Source organism: Gopherus flavomarginatus, chromosome 4, assembly GCF_025201925.1.
Source record: "Gopherus flavomarginatus isolate rGopFla2 chromosome 4, rGopFla2.mat.asm, whole genome shotgun sequence".
Lineage (NCBI taxonomy): Eukaryota > Metazoa > Chordata > Testudines > Testudinidae > Gopherus > Gopherus flavomarginatus.
In genome coordinates, this window is record NC_066620.1 from 6,010,942 (window position 1) to 6,034,783 (window position 23,842).

Sequence of the window (23,842 nt, forward strand, 5' to 3'; positions counted from 1 at the left end):
CTTTTCACTTCATTTTGTTCATTTGATGGTTAGCTTTGGGCCAACTCACCATCTCAGCCCTTCTCCTTACCCAGACTTTGCCAGGCACTTAATCTTTCCAGTTTCTATCTTCAAACTCCCTCCCTGATCCCCTTTCATCTCCTTGAATAACTCACCCTCCCCTCTCATTGCTTTCATGCTCTCCAGTAGATTTATCTTACTTCTCTGCAACTTTCAGCTCCTTCTTTCCATTCCTCATGTGTGTCAACTCCATGGTCTCTAATTTCAACTCTGCTTTCTTCTCTGTAATGGATTCCTTCACACACACTGTTCCAACCTGCATCTTTGACTGTTTCCTCATAATTCAATTAGTTCTTTTTATTCTGTTTTGTCTTCTTAATTTCCAAACATGACGTCTAAACCCTGATCAACCCATGTGTCTTCAACACCCAACCCTTCTGCCCCTTGGCTCTCTTGAACAACACCATCATTTTGCTTAGCATCTTGTCAATATTTTTAAAGAATATCTGTATTGTTTCCCCATGCATACCAATAAAACCCCCAGAGTGTAAGTATAAAGAAAAAAACATACCGACAACAGTAGAGGAAAACTAAGAGACCACACATTACTACAACCAACTTACACACGAATCTTTAACAGCACTTTCTTTTCCCTCTCTCTTCCTTTACCTAAGCTCCACTTTAGGCTCAAGCATGAGCTGGGTTACCTGCCCGTGCCGGGAGTAAGGTGGCATAAGATTCCTCCTTACACCAGCTACCTGAATTGCTGGTCTGTGTGTGGGATGGGGAAAGTATAGCTGATGCAGGGTCCTGTATAGGTAAATGGACAGGGGGAGATGATGTTTGGAGCCTTGTCTCTGCTCCTAAACACATTGGAAGAAGTAAGCTACATTCATTATAGGGCTGATCCAGTTTACACCCCTCCTGGAGCAAGGAATAAGTAGGGACCAAATTATAAATCTGAGGTATCATTTGGTCCCTGATCTCCTCCTGACAAGCATAGGTAAAGCCCACCTCTCACTTAGGGTTTGTGGAATTTCCAGGATCTTCTCGTTCGTAACACCACACAGGAGAGAACCACTTGTAAGTCTGTCTGACAGAGCAGGGTATCTTACAAAAGCTCTTGTCTCAGCTCAGGCAGGGAAGATGTGCAGCTAAATTATTCAGACACACACACACACACATTATGAACCTCCTTAGCTGCACAGTTTACAAGACAAATACTCCCACGAAGAATTTACTGAACAAGTATAAAATGCAATTTTCAAAGGTTTAGAACTTGATCAAAACCTATCTTCACCAGAACACACAAAATGACTTCTCCTTACTGAGGGCTATTTTGATGTCAAAATTTCAAACTTCCTTTCCCCAGATGTTTCCGTGCTAGAGCGGGTCAAAAATGTTGCAAGGTTTATTTATTTATTTATTTATTAATTAACAGAATTGGTTTTGCTCAGACTTTGCAATCAATTCACCATCTGGTAAGGCGCTATGCTATCTATCCTCAAATCCTAATAAGAACTTGTGAGCTACTGGGCCCAGCCATTCTACCCTTGCTCAATGTATATGACCACCTTGGGAACAGTATACTTGATTTTGTTAGATATAATCACCTAGAACATAGCAGTTAAAATCACTGGTGAGGTACACTCTTACAATGCTTACTAATACTGGCTTCTGCAAATAAGGCCCTGAGAAGCTGCAGATTAGGAAAGGACACCAGGAGTGTGTGTGAGTTTCTTGTCTGCTACTATTCTGTTGCTGTATGAATAAGGCAAAAGACTAGCTCGCAATGTTTCAGTGAGCAACATCCAGTGCAAATTCTAGCTCTTTAACATGGCATTTTTAATACTATGGACTATTTCCTTATGCCACAAATCAATTTTTGCAACCTCAGTGCTTAATTTGAATCCTTTTTAGTGTTGTTACAAGACAGGATCTAATATTTTGAAATGCTCCCTATCGCTTGGCACAAATACTGAATGTATTGCTCGAATGAGAGAAAAAGTATGGGCCTGATCCAAAGCATGAAGTCAGTAGAAAGACTCCCATTGGCTTTAGATCAGTCTTACATGCTTGTTCTCCCTGTTGACTCAGGGCCAGATGTTCCCCAGACATCTTCCATACAGAAAGAGAACATTTCTCACAAAGTTGTGTGATTTTTTGCAGCCACCAAGGTGCTATCTTGTCCCGTTGTAAAGCGGGCAGTTGTGTAAGGGAAGGGGCCATGGCTAGCTGAAGATCCAGAGAAAAATGAGGCCCAAAACCCCTGATCTCAGAACATCTTCATTCTAGCATAATTTTAGTTTATTATCCATTTATTGTGTGATGTAGCTTGTGCATAGGTCTGTATAGAATTTCTATATGTTTAGGTAATCATAACTTTAACAAAACTAGTAAAACAGACTAGACTTTGTACCAGTGAATGTATGTGTGATCACTATCCTTGATCTTTATATGTTCCTAGAGACTCCAACTCGGAAGCAAGTAGCAGAAGTGACTTTCACTCAGTTAAGCTTGACACTATAGCCCACAGAGCCGAACCCATGGTGGTGTAATACCACTTTACAAAATCCACTTTAAATAAAATAAACGGCTATATCATGTAGCAGTTGCCCTTTTGAGTCTTCCAACATCCCAAGCACATTTGCTTGGCTGGCATTGGCTCCCTCTGAGGCAGAGGAGCTCTGCGATGGAGCGTAACATTAAGTCATGGTACACCCACCTCTTTACAAGGGGAACACACTGATTACAAAGGCTGTTCTCCTACTCCTCCCCCTCCAGCAGGCCATGCCTTCTGTTTCACATACTACTGAAATCACACATCTGGTTGGTGTATAGATGCTGTTCACAGTTATGTTGCTGTGGGAACATACCACGCAGTTACATTACCACTCCTTGTGCACCTCCCAATCCCATTTTAACATAAATTGCACCCATAGGTATTCCTCTTTGCACTGCAGAAACATAAGGTGCAGGGGGAATTATGCCCAAAAAGTGATCTCTAAAAGGCATTGCAAAAAGGCATCCAAAAATAAAATAATAAATAAGCAAATACTTTCAAACAGATGTCTTAATTTGTCATACAAAATCTACACATTAATGTTAAAAAATGTACAGGCAAGCATCAAATCCTATGTTACACCAGAGGGCAGAGTCACTAGCACAACCAGCCAGCTCTCTAACATTTCAACTGGCAAATTCCACTATACTTCAAAAAACAACCAACCCACTCACCCCAATGGGCAGCTGACAGCCTGTTTTGAACATCCCAATAGTCACATCTCAATTACGTGTAGTAAAATCTCTTTTCCAAAGCATGCTTCTTTAATAGGGTGACCAGATAGCAAATATGAAAAAATGGGACGGGGCTGGGAGGTAATAGGCGCATATATAAGAAAAAGTCCCCAAAAACGGGACTGTCTCTAAGAAAATGGGACATCTGGTCACCCTATTCTTTAAACAATGAAAAATAATCATGAACAGAACTGAAAAGCAGTGATTTCCAGTACCATTTAAACAAAGATATGGAAAATATAAATGGATTGTGATGTAGTTTGAATGGTCTTTTTTTATTCTCAACTGCATTGTCCAGATTACGATAAACTCCAAGGCACTCAGATACAAAGCTCCATAATGAGCTGTTCGTGCTATTATCATGCTTTGTCACCCAGCTTTTTTTTCAGAATTAAAATATCAACATTTCTTCTCATTGATTACTTTGGACATTGCAATGGGTCCTTTGTGAGGTTTAATATTCTTTGCCCTAAATATAGTTTTAAAAAATAAAATAAAAAACAACACCTACAAATATATACAAATACAAAGCATGCCACAATGCTTGGTCCCAGCCTGGTGTTTGCACAATATGTTTAAAATGGTAAATGCTTAAAATAGAAATATTCCTGTTTTTGACTTGAAAATAGACTTGAAACAAGCCATTTCATTATAAAATAATAACATGGCTGCAATAATTCTGAATTGTTTTTGGCAGAATAAAGTCAAATGATTGTTAGGAAAGGTGATCTTGACTCATAGCCTTCCCCATAGGTTATGCTAGTATCAGTCACTGACAGTATCCATTGTGACACTGATTTAACAACAAGGCAAGATATGACCTATCCTATTTATCTCTGTCACAACTTGATCTCTATTCACTAGAAATGATGGAAGGCAACAATGTCTGACTGATGCAGGCCCAGTGACATTGAACACATGGTAGACTACAACATTGTTTTGCATTTGCCTTGGTATGAAAAAAAAGCAGTCAAAAGGAAGCATACATATATCAACTCATGTGGCAAAGACAGATAGAATAAAACAATAAAGATCACTAAACCCTTCATTACATGTTAGCTCTGTGATCAGCAAGTAAGCACTAACTATTTAATTAGTCAACTAATTAGTGACAGGCAACATGCAAAGCTTCAGATGTTCTCAGACAAATGTAAAGATAAAAAGCCTAATTAAACAGCCAGCATTATGCTCGCTATTGCCAAACAGGACAGATGTGCAGGATATTGTGTAACAGTGTGCTGCCAGATAACAGGAGTTGTAGTTGGTTTGTTGCAAATAGTGCTTTAAAAATACAAAAACCCTAGTATTTCTAAGCTATTCTTAGATACCTTCAGAGGGAAGCTGATTTCTTGACAGGAAATCGGGGATTTAGCAAATTAGTGATTTTAATTTTAAGACCAGATTCAATGTCTCACTGAAATAAACTTTAAGACTATGATCCTTTAAGCGCCAAAATATGTTCTATTCTGTGTCATCATATTACATTTTGTGATCTCAGCAACCTCTTATTTGTTATGTGTATAGAATATTTACATATATAGAGTTCAGAGAATAAGTCATTGTTTATACCAGAGGTTGGATTAACAAGGTTTTAAAATCATGGATTAAAAGGGACTTTTTCCATAATGAGGACACAATAACACTTCCTCCACCTATATGCAAAGAGCTGGATAAAAAGCTAATTGGTTCATTGTACTGGAACCAATGACAAGATACTGCCGTGAGGAAACTTTCTGGTATCTTGTAGCCAAACTCTAATCAACTGTTGTCAGAGTGTCTCGTTAGCATGCTGTTCAGTGAATCATATGCTGGAATAAACTAAAAATGACATAACATGAATTATCTTCTTCCCTGGCCTAGCTTTGCTGTTGTAACTGCCATTCTTAAACACCGCTGACACTAATTGTTTGTGGAAAACTAGAATAAATGAAAAACAACAAATCAGGTACTCCGAGGGATGGGGAGCTAGGATATTTTTTCAGAGTATGTCAATATTTAAGAAAATGCATGAAATATAATGCTATAAACTATGTTCAAGTGGAAATGTTGTTGCGGCAACAGTCATTAAAACAAGATGTCTTTCATTCTATATCCAGTTTCCAGTTGCTCATAATTTTCTCAAATCAAATATTTAACTCAGGTTGATATTTCTCATGCTTGAGCTCAGCTTCAAGGTCTTTTTTTTTAACTGTGAACTATGAATTCACACTTGAAAAATACTTTCAGGTGCTGTTTTTGCAGCTGAATAATTCAAATATGGCTTTGTTTTATAACTTTAAATTTAGCATGTATATGCCAGTATATTTCAGTAAGGAAGGCATAATTTACCAAGTTTCAAATGAGGAAGTTAAGACCAATTTAAAATTTTATAATGCACATGACCAGTACATTAAGTTCACTGAGTGATTATTTTAATAATTACAGTAGATTTCAATATCCAGTGACATAAGTGGAAGCAGATATATTTATTCAATATAACTATATCTCAATAACAGGAAATATTTCAAGGATCACACACTAAAATAAATTCAGGTAGAACCAGATCTTGCATTCCGTATATCCCAAACTTCCAAAAAAATGAACAGTTGCCAACTGTACAGGTTTAGTCACAAGTTTCATGGTATCCGGTATTTTTCTTAAAACCTCAGCTCCTGGAATTGTGTAATCAGAATCTCAGCTTTCAATTAAAAAAAACATATTTCTAGAAGTCATGGTTGTAGACAAAAGCTTAAAAACATAAGCCCTAAAAGCTCAAAAACAAGAAGGCAAATAAAAATAACCGAATACCTATTAGTTCAAAAATCAAATTACTTTTAAGCCAATCGCATGGTTTTGGGGGGTCCTGACCCAATTTTATTTATAACGTGGTGTTTACAACACTGAGAATGTAAGATTGTATATTTTTACTTGATGTCTGATCGAACTCTTTTTCTTGTTATTGCTTCTTGTCCTCAGACTAAGTAATTCAATGCAAAAAAACCCAAAAAACAAAGAAAAATCCATCTTTTAAAAATCTGTCTCTGGTACTTCTTTAGTTTGATTCAATCCAAAATTGTCTTTTCTCCTGACATCCTACAACAAACGGTAGGCAAGAGCACCAATGAGATAGTTTGGAGCGAGGAGAACAATAGGGACTGACATGTTGCTGGGTTAAACTGCTTCTCCACAAAAAGAGCATTGTTAGGCTGCTGCCACTGCTTTAGGGCTGGTGTGTATGCAAACATTGTGCTGATTTAAAAAAAGGTGTGATGTTGCACTATCTTGTCTTAATCCTAGATAGTGCCCTAACTCCTGTCTTTGTGTAAGGAGAAGCATATAATCGCACTGGCCAGAACGAGCCCTGGGTATGAATTGCAGGAGTCACAATTCCTTCACTGCTTGCCTTTGGCTCCTGCAGGGAAGTTAATTACTGTAGCAATTTATGGTGCTACTCACTCCCCTCGCACCCCCCCACTAGTTCAGCTCTGCTGGCTGATGAATTTATGGGGCAGAACCAAGCTCTGCTTGCTTCTTCTCTTTTGCCCCTTCCCACACATTTGATTAGTGATGGGGTGTAGTGGCTGTCTAAAGCCTGCTTTCACGCCTGCATGTGGACTCACAATCCGGGAAGGCCATGCAGCTGATGAAGGTGGGGCTTATATACCCTCACTCTCCTGTGCAACTAGGAGTGATTGACAGTTGTTTCCTTTTTGGTCAATTCTCGAAGAAAAATTCTCACTCGTGTGTAGACTAAACTAAAATTACTGTTGAGCTAAAACTAACATCTAAAGCAGAAGACTGAACTCAGGAAAAAGGAGCAGGAGATATTTATTTAGATAATGGCACATGGAAAATAAGAACCGCCACACTCACATTCACTGGGATAAAACATTAGGGCTATAAACTCTCATATTTCAGGGCACGAACCAACCACTTGCTGAAGGAAGGAGTGTTAGAAAGAAGCTTCCCTGGAGGGTATAATAGTCTACTATAGGATTCCCTGAAGCTGCTGGTACTGTCCCCTGTCAGACAGGACACAGATTTAGATGGATCACTGCTCTGATTCAGTATGGCAATGCCAGGAGTTTGCATGGTATTCCTACAAACTCCTGAAATTCACTCTGAGTGAAAATGAGGGATTTAAAAAGCATTTTCTAATAAAATAATATCATATAAAATATACTTCAGCCTTTTGGAGGATGGACTACAGAGCACATTTTTACATTCAGATGATAAGAACTGATGCTAGAATCTGCCCTGTTCAAACACTGAAAGCACTAAATGTCCTAGAAAAATAACTGGAGCACTCTGCCTCAAATGGATTTTCCACAAACTACAGTATTACTGCCACATTTAATACTACAATACAATAGCACCAAGAGGCAGTTTTCTACATCTTTCAAACAAGTAGATATAATTCAGTATTTAATGAAAAATATATTTCCTCAGTCTCAATCAAGTTGAAATCACTTCTAAAATCTAGTTGTAAAGACTGTTATGCAGGTAAGTGAATTATATTTGTGTGTTTCTATGGTGACTACTAATGTAAAATAATTAAGTAGGAAGAAAAATGAGGAGAAAACTACTTCCTCTTTTAAGGATTAGGGGGTTTATAAATTGATTCAATCTAGTTATTTTTAGTACATGTAACCTTTTCAAACAATGGTAGAAAATTGTGACAATATTAAATTAAATTGTATTAAAAGGTCTCTGCATTGACCAGAAGATTTTCTTTATCAACTGCTGATATGAAAATTAAAACTTAGCTTTGTTAAGCTTATATTACATTAATATAAAAATATGTAAAATGTGATGCTGAGTACTAGCTCCTTTGATTCTTTGAGTTCTTAATGATTCTTATGGGGCAGTACTCAAGTTTCATGAATCTGAAAGTTCCAATTATATTGTCTTCAAGACCAGTACTCCTAAGTATCACACAAACAGATCTTGTGAGAACTCTTAATTAGAACACAGCTGGACTAAGGCTTACTGCTGAGAAGTCTTGTCTGTGGAACTCTCTCGGAGCTGTAAAGGTAAATTGTCAAGCATACAATTAATTTGTGTTTGAAAAATGCTGTGGAAATGGGAAGGATCCTCTGGTGGTTAAGGTGCTGGACTGGAACTCAGAAGACATGGGTTCAACTCCCAGCTTTGTTACAGACTTCTTGTGTGACCTTGCGCAAGTCACTTGATCTCACTGTACCTCAATTCTTCCTTTGTAAAATGGAGATACTACTACTTCTTTTCTCCCACCCTTTGTCTGTCTTGTCTATTTAGACTGTAAGCTTGTCAGGGACCATCTCATCCTGTTGTGTGCACTACCTAGCATAATGGGGCACTGGAAACAGCTAGGCTCTCTAGATGGTACTGTAATATAAATTAGTAACATCATTGCAAGAGTCATATACATAACACAGCTACACAGCTTAGTAAGTAACAGCACATGGTGAGAAACAGAAAAAAGGGTAACAGCTAAAAAATACATTGGGATAGAGAGTCTAAGGCGCGGTAGGCAGAAGCACCAGAGGAGAAGGGTCTTACACCAGAGGGGGTACACTGGCTTGAATGTTAGAAAGGAAGGCACTGGCAGCCCAGAGGAGGGAGTAGGAAAGGGAGCTATTCTGTCAATTGCTTATAATGATGCAATGCCATTCATAAATGGCTTCTACTCCCCCCTCACAATGCTATCTAGATATTTCTAATTGTGATATCAACAACAGTGGTAGTAGAAGTACAAAACCCTGAACTCAGCTCTTAGCAGGTAGTGAGTCATTAAAATGACAATTTTTTTTCCATTATTTTGTTTCTGTAATGAATATTTTGCTGTTAGGAGTCTATTCAGAATCTGGCATCTAAAACTTTATACTGGTTTTTAAAAAGCTTTTCAACACACATTTAAGCATTTTTAATCTGCTTGAAAATGCACTCATATGGAAAAGATATTCATATCGCCAAGATATGAAAATTATACAAACATTTTCTTTAAGAAAAGTGCTTCAAGAACAATGACAATAAGGAAGGTAGACATAAAATTAGACCTCTTTTACTTTAATAGATTGTATGTGCTGAAGGATTACGGGATTCCTGTTTTGTTTTTAATCATGGAATAAATTTTTTTATTTCTCCATCCATTGAATAAACATAATTTATTATGAATCTTTGATCTTCTCACCTGAATTCTGCTCACCCATGTCATCATTACACTAGAACTGCTACTAATACTGTCAAGCAACTTTCACACAGTCAAAATTTTGTTTAGGAAAATAGCCAATCACAAAAATGTTTCTTTGTCCCCATCTGTGGCAGCTAAGAACAGATGAGTGCAAGGACCAAAAATGACCTTAGTTTCTGGTCCAAACCTTGCAATATTTGGTCCTGGAGCAGTGATGGTTTTCAGTTCTGAGCCATAAGGATTTCATGAGCCATAAGGATTAGAAATGAGTGTGGATAACTATAAATTAACCAGACCAGAAGCAGCATTTGTATTTAGCCTTGGCAGGTCACAAGGTAATGGACATTAAAATCTCAGCAGTCTAAGTCGAGGTTAGAAAGTACTAGCTATTAAAAATACTAGTACTCGTTCTCTGACTCTGCCTGCACAGCTGATTTGCTTTGGTTTGGACAACTTATCTAACCATGGCAATTTGGTTTGCAGCTTTCTGATCTACAGTGATTGCCTATGCCCCTACTGGGACCTCTGGGAGGCAGGGATTACTGGAGTGCAGCACACTCCAGTCAGGCCCTCTCCCCACCCCCATACCAGACACTGCAAGGGAAATGGTATCGGACAAAGGTGGACAAACTATGGCCCACGGGCCACATCCGGCTTGCGGGACCGTCCTGCCCAGCCCCCGAGCTCCTGGCTTGGGAGGCTGTCCCCCCGCCCCTCCCCTGCTGTTCCCCCTCCCCTGCAGCCTCAGCTCGCTTGCTCCGCCGCCGACTCAATGCTCTGGGTGATGGCGCTGTGAGCTCCTGGGGCAGCGCAGCTGCAGAGCCCGGCCTGACCCCGTCTCTGTGCTGCGTGCTGGATGGTGCAGCTGTAGCACTGCCAGCCAACAGTGCTCCAGGCAATGCAGTAAGGGGGCATGAAGCAGGGGGGGTTGGATAGAGGGCAGGGGAGTTTGCAGTGGTGGTCAGAGGGCAGGGGTGTGGATAGGGATCAGGGTAGTTGGGGGCAAAACAGGGGTTGAATGGGGGCTGAGGTCCTCGGGGGAAGAGTCAGGAAGGGGTGGGGGTTGGATGGCACAGCAGGAGGCAGTCAGGGGCAGGGGTTCCAGGGGAAGTCAGGGGACAGGGAGAAGGGGTGGCTGGATGGGGCAGGGGTTCTGGGGGGGCTGTGAGGAATGAGAGAAGGGGTTGGATGGGGCAGCGGGGGTCCGAGGGCAGTCAGGGGACAGGGAGCAGGTGTGTGTGGATGGGGCAGGGGTCCCGGGGTGGGGCGGGGCAGATAGGAGGTGGGGACCGGGCCACGACCTCCTCCCCTAACCGGCCCTCCATAAAATTTACGAAACCCGATGTGGCCCTCAGTTAGCCCACTCATGCTGTAGGAGCTAGATATGGCATCTCTGTGCTTCCTGAAGACTCCCAGATGCCAGTATAATCCTCAGCAAGAAAGATCTGAGGGCTTCTACAGAAGCTGAGTTGGCCTCTGGTTTGAGCCCATTATGTATATTCCAACTTGGCTCTGAAAATAATACCATAATGAAATGAAAGGAAAGGAGAAGTGTACATCTCTCTCTCTGGTACTATACAGAAGGAATGGCACTAAATGTTTTGCCAGCCAGTGTGGAAAACGTTCCTAGCACCACTCTTCTGGAGCAGCTGATCAGAAAACCCCAACCCAAATACAAGGGGGAAATGAGTGGTGTTCCCCAAGGGTCAGTCCTAGGACCAATCCTATTCAATTCATTTATAAATGATCTGGAGAACGGGGTAAACAGTGAGGTGGCAAACTTTGCAGATGATACTAAACTGCTCAAGATAGTTAAGACCAAAGCAGACTGTGAAGAACTTCAAAAAGATCTCACAAAACAGCAAATTAAATTTAATGTGGATAAATGTAAAGTAATGCACATTGGAAAAAATAATCCCAACTATACGTACAATATGATGGGGGCTAATTTAGCTACAATGAGTCAGGAAAAAGATGTGGATAGTTCTCTGAAGATGTCCACGCAGTGTGCAGAGGCAGTCAAAAAAGCAAACAGGATGTTAGGAATCATTAAAAAGGGGATAGAGAATAAGACTGAGAATATATTATTGCCCTTATATAAATCCATGATACGCTCACATCTCGAATACTGTGTACAGATGTGGTCTCCTCACCTCAAAAAAGATATTCTAGCACTAGAAAAGGATCAGAAAAGGGCAACTAAAATGATTAGGGGTTTGGAGAAGGTCCCATAGAGGAGAGATTAAACAGGCTAGGACTCTTCAGCTTGGAAAAGAGGAGACTAAGGGGGGATATGATAGAGGTATATAAATCATGAGTGATGTGGAGAAAGTGGATAAGGAAAAGTTATTTACTTATTCCCATAATACAAGAACTAGGGGTCACCAAATGAAATTAATAGGCAGCAGGTTTAAAACAGATAAACGGAAGTTCTTCACGCAGCACACAGTCAACTTGTGGAACTCCTTACCTGAGGAGGTTGTGAAGGCTGGGACTATAACACTGTTTAAAAGAGAACTGGATAAATTCATGGTGGTTAAGTCCATAAATGGCTATTAGCCAGGATGGGTAAGGAATGGTGTCCCTAGCCTCTCTCTGTCAGAGGATGGAGATGGATGGCAGGAGAGTGATCACTTGATCATTGCCTGTTAGGTTCATTCCCTCTGGGGCACCTGGCATTGGCCACTGTTGGTAGACAGATACTGGGCTAGACGGACCTCTGGTCTGACCCGGTACGGCCGTTCTTATGTTCTTAATTCCTCCCCTCCTCCCGGCCCATAAAAACCAACCCCACCTCCCCAAAAAACACAGGGCCAGCCAGTGAAGCAAAAACAAACAAACAAAAAACAGCCAAGTGTTACAGCGGTATGACCCCCACCACCACTATAACCAGCCCTGGTATTGTGCAAACCTAGCTCCAAAGGTCAACAGTACACTGGTGTATATAGAAATGGCTAGAATTTTAAGCCACATCTATCTTGACTTTGCAACCAAGTCTAACAACTTATGTTCAAAGAGGACTTAGACTTGGTTTAAGCTAAACAGTGTTCTAATATAGAATATCAGGGTTGGAAGGAACCTCAGGAGGTCATCTAGTCCAACCCCTGCTCAAAGCAGGACCAATCCCCAACTAAATCATCCCAGCCAGGGCTTTGTCAAGCCTGACCTTAAAAACCTCTAAGGAAGGAGATTCCACCACTTCCCTAGGTAACCCATTCCAGTGCTTCACCACCCTCCTAGTGAAAAACTTTTTCCTAATTTCCAACCTAAACCTGCCCCACTGCAATTTGAGACCATTACTCCTTGTTCTGTCATCTGGCGTCACTGAGAACATTGGCTGGCCAATGTTGACAGAGTCAAAATATGTTCTAGAATAGGCTCTAGGCTTTTAATTTACCTAATCAAGCTGCTAACTTCAAATCCATTTGGAATGTACAAGACTCACACCCTACAACATTACTGCCAAGATGCTGCAGGTAGAATACAATGTAGTTTTGTACTCTCATTGTTCAGTCCTCCTGTGAGACCTTCAGCGGTTGATATATAGGATGTCCTTTCACTCTAAAATTTTTATTTTTAGTTCTCTCCATTGCTAGTGAGGACCTGATTTTCAGAGATGGCCTTCATTTTTGAGGGCACAATTTTGCACCTGCAAACAATTACATTAGTACTTTTGAATTGCTGAATCAATTAACAGGGAGAAATCTACCTCTTTACCTCCACGTATCAGACTGTTGTAGATCTGACTACTAATTCTGCATCCGTAATTCAAATGCAAACATCAAAATGCAGGTGCAATTATTTGTGGATGCAAAACTGCACCAAAAGAAATAGAAGCTGAGTTGAAGCTTCATTGCCGAATCAAGACCTCTAAAATTAAAAAAGTAGCTTAGTCCCCTCACTGTAGGAAAGCCAGCAAAATTAAAAACTTACCAAAAAATCAGTGTTTCTAGAAAGGAGATTCCAACATTTGATGCACCAACCACCACGATTCTAGCATTGACAGACACTTTAGGCTCTAGCATCAGCTTTCGATTTATGTGGTTCAAAGCATAGCTTAACTGTAAAAGAAACCAAAAACAAGACATATATACATATGTACAAACCCAGAGGTAACCAGCTAAGAATCATTAGAATGTTAGTAAAGCATTATCTTCCATTTTTCTAAAACTATTGTTATGGCTTATCAACATGACCAACATCATGAATTGCCCCAGGCATACCACAAATCAACCTGGTGGCTAAACACTGGTGAGTAAGTATGCACATGTTTAACATGCTATAGAAAAGTTCTAGAACTTATGTTCCAACTTCGCTTGGAGAAGAGGTTATGGAGTATTTGCTGGAGGCTAGAGACTGAACTTTGAGAGTTTTCTATAATTTATTAACATTCACCTAGGAGCATATATTCATATAATCTTTTGATTATTGTTATGCTTTCTGGAGCAATTGTTTTAGATTTTACCTTTTTTTTAATTCATGGGAATATCTTTACCTGAAGCATACATTTAATATAGTTTTAATGTTTTGGATTTTTCCATGTTCAAGCAGCACACTGAGAAATGGCTTCTAAAATCATTTTTCCAAATAAAGAAAAGTTAGACTGAGGGCCAGATCCTCAGCTGGCAGAAATCAGCTCATCTTCATTGATTTCAATGGAGCTATGCCAATTTACACCAACTGAAGATCTGGTCAGTAGACTTTAATTAATTCATAGTTTCTCATGTTCCCTCTACCTAAAGTACACACTGGTTGAGACAGTAAAACTTGGTGTAGTCATCTTTACTGGTGTCCTCTGGTTTCTCTAACCAACAGAAGGCGCCAGAAAATATGTGAAGGGGTCAAGAGATAATGCATTTGACAGAAAATCTCTGCAGTGTACTATATAGAGTCTTCAGTTTTCTCATGAAAAGCAGAAAGGCTGTTTCCATTTTGAAGCATTACACACTTTGCATTTTAGTTATTGCTTTGGGTTGCACAAACTTCACATGTCACAGAATGCATAATTGTAAATTCACATGTGCATTGAAGGAAGAAATAGGAATCAGAACTACTTTTATTATTCATCAGACACTCTTCTCTTGCTCTGCATTTCCGCAGACACACTTATTCAGGATGCAATCTAAAACTTCTAACAGGTTTCCCTCTATTACCTATAGGAGACAAGAGGGGAAAACAACATTTATTCTTTCAAATAAATTATTTTTACAAAAATTTCTATGGATTTAGATTAGAGAATATTTCTCTTTATATAAAATAGTTGATACAATAGCTTGATGTGTTAAAAATCAAGCCTCAACAAACAAGGTGACTTTAAAGAGGCTGGCCATGCGAGGAACTACAAACATGAAAGGTTTGGAGAAATCTTTTGTACCAGACAAGGATATTTTATAATCTTTGAAATCCAGAGATAAATGTATGTTCAATTCATGTTTTGGCCCTTCCACTTTTTTTTTTTTTTTTTTTTTACTGCCAGATACAGGTTCCTCCATCTGTATTTTTTTATGGTACAGTGATGACATCCAGTGGCCAGTTAGTTTAATCTCAATTATGGGATTTCCCTAAGAATATTCCAGAAGATATTCTAGGAAGTTTGCTATTCTGATTAGGATTCAAGCAATCACCACAGATGTCAAACGTATCAAATCTAGCACATATTCATATGATTCCAAACTGTTTAGCTGCTATCCATGTTTAAAGAAATGGTCTGATTCATAAGGACTTGACTATGAAGAAGACTACCGCACTGTCAGAACTTCTGCTTTACTGAATGTTTCACAAATTTCTGCTTACCATTTTAAACAATTTAACTCAAACCCAGTAATATTTCACCTACTTAGACATTTGTTTTAGCAACATTTGTTATAATAAACTCCATGTTTAAGGAAAATGATTATATGAAAATGAAAATATATAATGTTTCAACATTTCAGAAGTTTGAATGCATTTATAATGTGACAAAAAGTGAAAATCTTTTGAAAAGAAATTATAGAAATCAGGAAACAAAGTTCAAATTATTAATGGAATGTCTTTACAGCAGAGTTTTGTTTAAAAAATAAAATGTGTGTATTTATACCCTTATGCAATATGATACATGTAATATTTCGGGGTCCAACCATGCAAGTGCTCCACATGGAACTCCCACTGGACTTCAGTGGTTCTACACATGGGCGACTGCAGTCAGGGCCTTGGACTTTAAATTGCAACCCCTTGACTCTAAATATACTTTAAGTGGCACTGTGAACTTGAAATCTGGTCAGTTTTAAAAAAATGAATTAAAGATAGCTTCAGGTATTACATCTATCTGTGAGTCACTCTGATAATTTTTGTGGTTGTACAATCACATTTTTAAAAACAGTTTCCTCTCACCTTTTGCTCTGTGAAAGACCCAGACAAACAAGGGAAACTCACTAAGGTCCTGCTACCATATAGCGGCAGATCCTCAGTGGCTGTAACTCTCACAACTCCTCTGAAGTCAATGGAGCTATGACAATTATAAGCTATGACAATCTGACGATCTGCCCCATGATAAGTAGCCCTATTTATTTTGGTGGCAATGCTCACATATTTAAAGTTAAGTGCATATTAAGGTATTTGTAGGGATTGAGGCCTAATAAATAATAGAGGCGGGAATCAGCTGAACGATCTATTCAGAAAATGTTGTCAGATGCACAAAGTAAACAAATGGAAAAAACAGAAAATCATTCTTCTAATCTCATTCAGCTGTTACTTCAAGTGTTATTTTTACTAATGGCGGTGGTCGGGGAAAGTTTCAGGCAGAACTATGAATTTTAAGTTGGTGGTGTTCTTTTAGTTATTTGAACCAACAGCTGCACTATATAGCAGTGTGTCCTAGTGGATAGAGCACTGGACTGAGATTCAGGACACCTGGGTTCTATTTCCAGCTCTTTGGGTGACCTTGGGCAGGCCACAGCAGCACTCTGTGCCTCAGTTTCCCCATCTGTAAAATGGGGATAATGATTCTGACCCCCCCTTTGTGAAGTACTTGAGAGCTATTGATGAAAAGCGTTATATAAGAGCTAGATATTTTCGCAACAAAAAGTTTAAAGCGATAAACATATAAATGGCGATTAAAACTGCTTTTCAATTTTCATCATCTACATTTTTCACCCAAAATACTGTTTGGATGTTCTAATACATATACTTCTATTCTCACATTTAAAGCCCTTTGTCCCATATCTTCAAAGGCATTTAGGCACCTAGTCCCATGACAAGACTATTGCTAATGAGCTGCTGAAGGTCTCTGTGGGGGTAGGAGTTCCCAAAGACAAATTTCACATCCCGTCTGGTGAAAGAAGTATGGGAATTATTAAAGCATTACACACATCTGTGTACCACCTGCAGGCAGATAGCCTTGTAGATTTGATCAGACACTCAAGAGGATGCTCAACAAATTCATTTCCCGGGATCCTCAACATGGGATTAACAATTCCCAGCCTTCCTCTTCAACATTAGAAAAATGCCCCAAGCCTCAACACTGACAGCTGAAAACATAGCGCAGTATGTTGTAAAGTTACATGACAACTTGGCTGCTGTGAGAGAACACGCTAGAGAAAATTCTCAAGGAAGCACAGGAACAACAACAGTAGAATAAAAGGACATGGATGTGCACGTTTCAACAAGGCGACAGAGTCCTGTTACTTCTTCCAAGCTCAGAAGTTAATGGCCAAGTGGCAAGGCCCTTGTGAGGTGATAAAGAAAGTGGGGCCCTAGAAAGCCAGGAAAAATCTTTTAATCACACCACATCCTGAGGAACTGGACCAAATTAATGACTGCCTAAAGAAAGCTCAGTACCCCTTCCAAAGAACCTAAACCATAAGCAAAAGGAACCGGTGCTCCAACGGTGACTGCTTTCCCACAGGTAGTCTCAGCTCTCCTTAGGGAGATGTTCTCGGCACATTGCATTAATACAAAATCCAGAACAGTAATACGGGAAGGGCTCTGACCAATTCCCAACAAATTAAGGGGAGAGGGCACTGAGAAAGAGATCAGAATCATGTTTGAACTTGAGGTGATAGAAGAATCCCAGAATGACAGAAGGAGACCAATTTTTGCTGGTCCCAGAGCCAGATGGCTCGTTACGTTTTTGTACAGATTTCAGAAAAGTGAACATGGTTTCTAAATTTGATGCCTACCCCATGCCATGAGTGGATGAACTCTTACACCAACTGCGAGAAGCCCACTTTGGATTTGATAAAGGGATATTGGCAGATCCTCTTAGCACCAGATTCCCAGGAGAAGGTGGTTTTTTCTATGCTGCTTGACCTATTTCATTTTAAGGCCATGCCCTTTGGGTTACATGGAGTGGTGACCACTTTTTAACATTTGATGGACCAATTACTCCAACTGCAGAGTCAATAAGTGGTGGCATACTTGGATAATGTAGTTATCTATAGCAAGGATTGAGACTTCCATCTGGACAAAGTAGCCACTGTTCTCCGATCACTGAAAGAAGCTAGGTTAGCGGCAAATCCTGCTAAATGTACAATAGGAAAGGAAGAAGCCCGTTACCTGGAACATAGAGTCAGCGGAGGACAAGTCCATCCCTTGGTGGATAAAGATCATGCCTTACAGGCATACAAGACCCCCATGACCAAAAGGCAAATGCTTGCCTTCCTGGCTCACCTGGCTACAACTGCCACTAGTTCATACCCCATTCCACCACCATAGCAGTCCCGCTAATTGACAATGCTGCCCCAAGACAGAAGCTATGGTCACCAACCTGCAAAAGTGCCTTTCAAAAACTCAAAACCATGCTCTGCAACACCCAGTGCCTTATAGCCTGAACTTCGAAAAAGAACTTGTACTATAAACAGGTGCATTAGAGGTAGGACTGAGGCAGTCTGTTCCCAAGACGTACATGGAGAATATCACCCAATAGTATATAATGGCTGGAAACTCTTCCCCTGTGAAAAAGTATACTCAGTGATAGAAAAAGAGTGTTTGGCTGCCAACTGGGCAATAGGGAGCCTGTGGTACTACACCCTGGGAAATGAGTTGGCACTAGTTACTGATCATGCTCCCTTATGCTGGCTAAATGTGATTAAAGAGACAAAGCTGAGGATCATGAGATGGTACCTGTCACTACAACTATATGCCTTTGAGGTACAGCACTGGGCAGGAAGCTTGTATAGTAATGTCAATTTTCTGTCCAGGGAAGTACCCTACATCAGCCTGGGCCAGGCCTTGGCTTTGCAGGGGGGCATATGTAATGGGGTCCACAACCCCATACTGAGCATAGATAGAGGTGGGAGGAGAGCCTTTCCTGTTTACAAGTAAACAGCTTGGTCACACCCCCACGCAGCTGCCAGAGCTGCCAATCTTGGAGGCAGACTCCCACAGCTGCAACCAACAGAGAAAACAAGGCCTGCTATAAAGGGGAGAGTAGAGAGGAGGAGAAGGCAGAAAGGCCTGGGACAGCAAAGGGATGACAGCCCGACATCAGACTGCTTCTAAGAAAACAGCCAGAAGACCAAAACAGACTGCCAGCCCTAAAATTGAAGGGCTGCTAGATGTAATTGGAGGTGAGGGTCCAAGAACTGTTATGACCAAGAGCAAACTAAGGAGGATCAGTCAGAAGAAGCAGAGACCTCCTCGAAACATTATATCATGAGATGATGTAGTTCCCCAGAGGAGCAACCAGACATGACCTTAGATAGGTCAAGAGTGAGCTACAACTTGTTTATTTTTGTATTCATTTGTTAAATAAAACAATAACCATTAGCTACAGTAAGGCACAGAATAATTATTACCACTATTAGAAAAGGAATACGCAGCTCAGAAGTAACATTTTCTTTTATTAGGATGGGTTTTTGTATTTTTTCTACTACTCTTGACCCTGAAAGCATCTACTACTGTACCATCTGTCACGTTGCTTCCACCTGGGAGGGCAGAGTGCCTATCTGCTGCGTCAGTTGCAACTGCTGACAAAGGTGACTTTTCTTGATTGAACTGTGAGGGCTGTTTTTGCATGTGGACAGCCAATTCCATCCACTTAGAAGACTGCATACTTCACCTCCATTAAAAATGCTTGCTCAACTTGCACTGTACGCAAGTGAAAATGCAAATCCTGTCTGTAAATCATGTCTCAGGCTCATGGACTCACAGCACAACATATGCCTGAGCAGGCAACTTCTACAGCATTAAACATTTTTTCCCTCTCACATAGACACCATCAATGAAAATGGTTTGCCTTCTGCTTGTCTGACATAATCTGATTTGCTTTTAGGGCCATATTTTCAAAGCAGGGTGTGATAAATGCACCAGCAAACATCACCCCATTTTGTGTGTGCCAAATCCCATGCTTGTGCAAATAGAGTAGACAGGTATGCTTGCGAACATGAGGGGCTTTGGAAGCAGACTCAGGGGGAAGTGTTTTAACAGGTGCACCATCTATTGGCCCGGCTTTTAAAATTTGACCCATGGTATATTTAGAATATGCCTAAAAACATTTTTCTGAAAGAATATTTATTTGGGACCACATTACAGCTTAATTTAAACAGATAAACAATGAAAAAATGTTAAAATTGTAGACAATTCAGACGAAGCACATGAACCAGCACAAAAATGAAAAGGTAGGGAGTAAACATTGGGATAGATGATTTTGTTGCTTTGTTGTAAAAGGAAATTGTGGGAACTTTTTGAATCAGATACTAAGAAACATATCCTAGTAAACAATGAAATAATGTATCAAGGGACAGTGTTGTGGCACAGTCACTAGAATTGCCCAAGAGAAGACGAGATACAACAAAACTTAAGGATTTAAGGCTTGATCCGTAAGGTGCTAAGCTCTCTGGCCTGATTCAGCAAAAAGCATTTTAGCACTTGTTTAATTTTAAGCACCTGAGTAGTCTCATTGAATCCAGTGGTATAGCTCGGGCACTTATAGTTTATAGTTTGAAACTTATGGTTAACATGTTTGAATGCTTTGTTGGATCAGGGCTAGAGTGCTCAGTAGCTTGCTGGATTGAGTCCTGTGTGTGAAGTAAAATCTGCATTATTAAAAGAGGCTGCAGCAGATGATCTATGAGGATTTTCCCAGCCCGATGATCTATGGCTCTATGCATGTCCACTAGAGTATACATGCCTTTCTTTTAATTTGCCATTTATTACTGAGAAATCTGGAAAAAAATCCACTGATTATACAGAACTTAAAACTCTCTACTCTGCTATATGGACTCTGCTACTGCAAAACCAAAATGGGAGTACAAAGTGACTAACAAGCCTATTCCTAGAATTGTGCTGAGGTCAACAATGGTGGTGCATGAACAAGGAAATGAACAAACAGAGCTATTTTAATTTCAAGCTCCATTTGAAACACAAGAAATGGAAAATAAAAATCAATGTTTGCCAAGAAGCTATGCACAAACACTACTGTAAGAGGCAAGCTTTCAAGAAAATATATCAATGGAGATTTAAAAAAAATCACATTATTAAAAGTAACGTTAGAAAGTATATGTAAGTGTTCCTTTCAAAGTTGCATGCAAGCAAACATAGTTCTATAGGTACATTTAAAACACGAAGAAAATAAAGCCATTTGGTGATGGAGAAAACAGCACAAACAAATTGTTGTATTCTTTATAAAAGAACACTTATTTACCACTGTAACTGGGTTCTTTGAGACAGTTGCCTGCCTGGATAACAATAATACCTAGCTCTCATATAGCTCTGTGATGGGACACACAAACCCCACACTGGAGAGCAAGAGGTTAAGGAACAGCTCTGGTCCCAGGCAGCCCTGCCCAATCACACCTGTAAAGCCTGCACAAGCTGGAGGCTTTAAAAAAGGGAGCAGAGCAGTTAAGAGGCAGGCAGCGGAAGGGAGCAGATGGCTGCTCTGAGTGGGAAGTACTGCTCAGGAGCTCACTGTGTAGGACCTGACAACACAGACCTGTGAAAACCCACAAAAGAGGGGCAGGTGACAGAGCGTGCAGGCCAGAGACTTGATCGGAGTAATCTACTCTGAGAAGCTGAAGGAGATTGGAGAAGGAAGCGATCCAGGGGGACAGTGGCTTAGAACCCGAAGGCATTGGGTATAGCTGCGCGCCACTGGGCCATGGACAGGAGCCCAGTGGAGAGGGAAGGCCCGGGCTCCCCTATCCACTACGAGAGGACAATACAACAGCAAGAGCCATCACTTAGAGTGAGAGGCCAGTTGGAAAAGATTGTGATTATTCAGGGACCCAGCCCCCAAAAGCCCTCTGCTAAAGCGGAGGACTGGAAACCCTGCAGGTGAAGACACTGAAGGACAGGACTGCATCAATGGGAACCAACCCACCAACCCCTGCCTGACCACTAGCCAGCACTGTTTGCAGTTGTGCACCTTCTACAAGATCTTTTGATCCATAAACCTCAAAGCACTTCCAAAGGATGTAAGTATTATCTCCATTTTACAGATGAGGAAAACATTGTCCACTGGACCACATATACACCCTGCCTATGTCTTCATGCCCCATTTTCCCTTCAATTGCTATTCACTATGGATTTGTTGGGAGATTCCAACAGAGTAGGGAAGAAGGGTGGGTGTAGATCATCTTGAAGAAGCACAGTTACTATGGCAATTAACTGTTCTTTTTTCTTAGAGCAGGAACAGTCCCCAAGACCAGAGGAGGAGGGTCTGATGAGTCTTTGAATAAAGATGGCAAGACTGTTCTCCCAGACAGCACATCTGAAGAGGTGGTTAGGCCCTATTAGTAATGCTGAGCGAAGGTATGGATGGAACATTAGGATACAGCTTGCATATATCAAAATCTATTTGACAGGCAGTTGAGGCTGCCTTAGATCTGGTGGATGTGCTCTGATGCCCGCTGGTATCAGAATAACTACTGGTCCATAGCAAAGGAGTATTATAAAATAATAACTAGCTCTTATATAGCGCTTTTCAGCAGTAGATCTCAAAGTACTTTACAAAGGGGTCAGTATTATTTCCCCCATTTTACATATGGGGAAACTGAGTCACAGAGAAGTTCAGCAACTTGCCCAGGGTCACCCAGCAGACCAGTGATAAGCCTTGGAATAGAACCCAGGTCTCCTGAGTCCCAGCCTAGTGCTTTATCCACAGTCTGATTATTTTGGACAGTCTTCTGGATTGGGATCGATTGGCCCCCAGTGCCCCATACACTTCAAGCTATCTAGCTGTTAGCTGTGGAATGGCTTAGTCCTGTTCAGATAGTAGTTCAGAGCTTTCTTAATACCTAGAAGTTGTCGCTTAGGCTCTCCTGGAAATGAATGGTGCTGAGGAAAATATAGGTAGACCTATAAATCGGTGTTGATGGAAATCACAAGCCACCGTTGAGAAGAATGCATGATGTGGTGAATGACCACCTTATCCTTATGGAACACCGTGTATGGTAGATTAATCAACTATTGTTGCCAGTTTTCAGACTCTTCAGGTTGATATGGTCCAGGAAATATTTTGATAAGGGTTCAAATGTGGGGTTCAATTCATTTGTCCAAGGACACGGATAGCTTCAGAACACAGGTAAAACATGAAGTAGAGCCTTAAAAGAATCTCATCACTGTGGGATCAAAGAATACAGTATAGTCCTGTAACAGAGGATGAAAGACCAAATTTGTAAGCCAGGAAATTCGCATCAGTCTGAGGGAGAGACCAGATTGTCTGAAGTAAAGCAGGTAGTTCAGAAGGAGTGGAATGAAAGACTGATGAAGAGCAAGTCCCTTCTGCCTTGCCCAGATAGAAAAACCACTTCCATCTCATAGAGATTTCTTGTTGAAAGTTTCTTGTTTCCCAGCAGAATTTTCTGAAGTTCTACAGAGCAATCACAGTCCAAGTTGCTCAGCCAGACAGTATCCAGAATGCCCAATTCAAAGACCTCAGAATCTGGCTGTACTACTGTGACAAGTTCATTAGATCAGGCAGAGGGACTGGAGGAAGCACTGCTAATTTCAGTATGTTGAGTAGCAAAATTGATGGGCCCAAGTTGATGCTATGAGGACCATCTTGTCTGTCTCGTCTGATCTTCCACAGGACCCTAAGGATGAGAAGAATCAGAGGGAACGGATATGTTTCCAGTCCAAGGAGAATGTGTCTGACTGAGACCTTAAGCTCTTCCCACCTCTGTGGCAGGACTGGTTGCAATTGGTACCATGTTCTGCAGCAAAAAGGGTAATCTGAGGAGATCCCCACCTCAAGTTGCTGGCTATTGCCTCTTTGACAGACCATCAATGCCTAGCACTTTCCTAGCAGATGACCTCAGCAAGTAGTATTTTCTTTTCCTAGAACATGCTGCAGGTGAAAGGCAATGATGGACCTCCTAGTTCCAAAGTTTCACTCCCAGGACAGAGGTCTCTAATATGCCCCACTCTATCAGCAGATATAATAAATGGTGTTGATACTGTCCATTCAAATCTAAA

General features: G+C 40.6%; 1 protein-coding gene across 2 annotated transcripts in view; it reads right to left on the minus strand.

Annotated features, from left to right (window-relative positions):
- CFAP61 (cilia and flagella associated protein 61) overlaps nucleotides 1–23,842 on the minus strand; it is a 193,042-nt gene that overhangs the window by 92,780 nt on the left and 76,420 nt on the right. For both annotated transcript variants that reach the window (XM_050951285.1, XM_050951286.1), the window contains exon 18: nucleotides 13,382–13,509. In XM_050951285.1, coding sequence (XP_050807242.1) covers nucleotides 13,382–13,509 — 128 coding nt within the window. The remainder of the gene's footprint in view (nucleotides 1–13,381; nucleotides 13,510–23,842) is intronic.